This window comes from Sorex araneus, chromosome 3 (assembly GCF_027595985.1).
Source record: "Sorex araneus isolate mSorAra2 chromosome 3, mSorAra2.pri, whole genome shotgun sequence".
In the NCBI taxonomy this organism is placed as follows: domain Eukaryota; kingdom Metazoa; phylum Chordata; class Mammalia; order Eulipotyphla; family Soricidae; genus Sorex; species Sorex araneus.
In genome coordinates this window covers 77210570-77213975 of record NC_073304.1, presented here as the reverse complement: position 1 = coordinate 77213975, position 3406 = coordinate 77210570, and the positions used below count along the sequence as shown (strand labels likewise).

The 3406-nt window shown below is 35.2% G+C and overlaps 1 protein-coding gene across 1 annotated transcript; it reads right to left on the bottom strand.

Annotated features, from left to right (window-relative positions):
• Window positions 1–283: 283 nt before the first annotated feature.
• On the bottom strand, window positions 284–1210 carry LOC101537464 (olfactory receptor 4N2-like). Its single transcript, XM_004609725.2, has one exon. It carries the CDS (start codon window positions 1208–1210, stop codon window positions 284–286), a length of 927 nt encoding a protein of 308 aa, XP_004609782.2.
• Window positions 1211–3406: the final 2196 nt, after the last annotated feature.

The window sequence follows — 3406 nt, the reverse complement described above, 5'->3', positions numbered from 1 at the left end:
AAAATTCAAAGTGATTTTTTTAAAAAGTTAAAGAGAATGATGGAAGAATTTTTTAAAATCAATAAATCCTTAAATCTCAGATACTTACTCATTATAATGCTACCACTGTAGCGCTTTATATATTCTTTAAATATACAATTTTTGTTCTCTACTGCAATGTGATTTCTCCCATTCTTCACAAGAGTACATGAAGCAGGTGACACTCTATAAAAAACAGCATTTGTTAAAAGAATGAATGACTTGCAGCCAGAATTTCCCTTTCTCGATTTCTTGTAAAATCCCTTCAGAACACCACATGCCGAATTAGCAATTTCTTCATAGAAGCTTTCACTTCCTGATTGCGGAGAGTATAAATCACAGGATTCATCAGTGGGAAGATGACTGTGTGGAAAAAAGAAACCACCTTGTCAGCTGGCAAGGCTTGGAATGGACGCGTGTAAATGAAGATGGCAGGTCCAAACATAAGAAATATAACAATGATATGAGTGGTGCATGTGGATATCGCCTTGCTCTTCCCTTCACCAGCAGACCCATGGACATGGCAGAGGATGACTGCGTAGGAGGCAAGAAGTCCCAGGAAGCAGAGAAGAATGACGAGACCACTGTTGAAAACCATCAAGAGTTCCACTGCAAAGGTATCCATGCAGGCCAGCTTGATAACCTGCGGCACATCACAGAAGAAATTATCTAGTTCATTTGGGCCACAGAAGGGTAAACGGAGGATGATTGCTACCTGGATAATGGAGTGAATGAAACCTCCAAGCCACAGACCAAACAACATGATATAACATGCTCTGGGGTTCATGACAGTTGAATAGTACAAAGGTCGACAAATGGCAATGTAGCGATCAAAGGCCATCACCACAAGGAGCAGTGTTTCCCCTCCTCCAAGGAAGTGCAAAAAGAAGAGCTGAGCAATGCAGCTTCTGTAGGAGATTATCTTCTTCTCAGAAAGGAAGTCCATCAGCATCCTGGGAGCCACAATGAAGGAGTAGGATGCGTCCAGGAAGGCCAAGTTGCCCAGAAAGAAGTAGAGAGGGGCTGAGAGGCCAGGGTCTAATTTGATGGTGAGGATGATGAGCAAATTCCCAGGGAGAATGATGAGGTAGAAAATTAAAATCAGCACAAAAACTAGTAGCTGAATATTTTGTGACTGGGTCAGACCAAGGAGAATGAATTCTGTTACAACTGTGTTGTTCTTCCTCTCCATCTCCTCTTCCTGCTGTGTATCAGTGAATATAGCATTTATTTCATCTCTTCCATCTACATTATAGATTTTCCCAATCTAAAAGTAGTGAATATATGCCAAATCTAATTCAATCATCACTTTCTCACAACCAAAAAAGATATTTTCTATCTTTATTTGTCTACATTTTCTAATTGCCAACTCCTTGGTCTTGCAGTTATGGTATGTTTCTGTTCCATGCTGATCTATCAGTGGGACTGTGGAATTAACAGTCCTGCATTTTTTTTTAGTGACTTGCATCAGATATTCGAATAGTTTTACAACTAAGGAAGAAATTAACCACAGTTATGAAGTTGTCCAGAATTTTATTTGAAAAAGTGATAAGATGAGGATGACAACCAAGAGAGATTAGAGAGCTTTGAAGATAACAAAAAATGTTCTGTGTCATAATTATTAACTCCAAAAGTATTTGTTAGTCTTATTTCATTGAAATATTTTATTGAGCTGTTAAATTATGAATAATTTGTATACTTAGTATGTGATTTAAGAATCTTGGCTTGGGCCTCAGACAACTGCAAAATTTAGACATTTGCTTGTATACAGTCTCAGGGCCAACCCCACTTCTATACCAAGCACTGTATATGGCCCCCTAAGCACAACCAGGACTAATTCCTGAGGCCAGAATGAGGTGTAAGCCCTGAGTGCGGCAATTTTCCCACCCACAACCATTGACCAAATATTTTAACCTTATTTACTTCAAATATTCCCTTTTTCTACTGAACATCTATACTTCAGCATGATTTAAATTTTAAAAAATTTTTTTCATTCTAACAGTAATATTATGAGTCTTATTTGTATAATATTCAAATTAGAAATATAATATCTTGTTAACTTACTGGTATAAAAAATTTCATTAGTATTATCTTATTTGACTGAAGTTATATTTTAGAATTTAAACTTACATAGCATCATGATAAAATTATTTATTAAATTGCACGGTAGCACTGTCTTCCCGTTGTTCACAGATTTGCTCGAGCGGGCACCAGTAACATCTTCATTTTGAGACTTATTGTTACTGTTTTTGGCATATAGAATACAGCAAGTAGCTTGCCAGGCTCTGCTGTGCAGGCGGAATAGATACTTCAGTAGCTTGCCAGGCTCTCCGAGAGAGACAGAGGAATCACACCTGGGTTGGCCAGGTGCAAGGCAAAAACCCTACCCGCTGTGCTATCATTCTAGCCTATCTATTAAATAATACAAATAAAACATTTATGTTGCATTTTCATGCTCAAAAAGATCTGTTAATGAGATGGAAACATTTCAAATTTGAAGATTCTTGAACTACAGCTATAGGATGCATATTATAGTATAGCACAAGCTTTCATTTACACAGTACACTTGATTTAAACAATTCTTTGAAATATGCAGAGTAGACACAAAGGAAGAAAGGGTCTTCCAATTACAATTCAAAAAGAAAAGCAAAATGTAAGGGCCAATATAATGAAAAGAAAACAACAAAGTAATAAATCAAAATAAAATGGAAATATGAACAATTATACATTTGCTTAAAATATCATGTTATATGTTTATTGCATGCATATATCCAGATAGATTATTAAATGTTTTGTATAGTCACAATTTGAAATTGAAGGAATATATGTACATAAATGCACTATTTACTTGTAAAGAGCAAGATTAAAGAAAAATATTTGCAAATGACCCCATTCACATTGACTTTTGCCACCTACATCTTTCATACCTTCTTGCATCCTATATTTTTCTTCCTTTATCTTATTCTTTTCTAAGTATTTAATGGGCTTAATATTTATCATTTCTATTTCATACAAAATATAATGAAAGTGTCAATATTCTATATACTCACTCCAATGGAATATATCTTGCACACAATTAAAGTTTTTTACACTTTTTCAAATTTACGTATTTTAGAACAAATCTTTAAGAACCTCTAAGGTCAAGGGTGACAGATTCTTTCTCTGTGCCTTTTTTCTTTTTAATTTCTTATCATGTGCTTCTGTTCTTACACTGAACATGTTGAATATGGAATTCATGACTAATTAACATCCTTCAGATCTGTGCAAATTCAATACCAAGTATTAGCATCTCCAAGATAACTGACATTCAATAAAAGCTTTCTCCAGCAAAGTAATCTGGAGTAGTAGAAGGAATTGAAGCGATATTATTGAAAACAGGTTAAAATTT

Bases quoted from the DNA above. Each gene is read 5' to 3' on its own strand.
- LOC101537464 (XM_004609725.2), bottom strand. From the start codon at position 1,210: ATGGAGAGGAAGAACAACACAGTTGTAACAGAATTCATTCTCCTTGGT.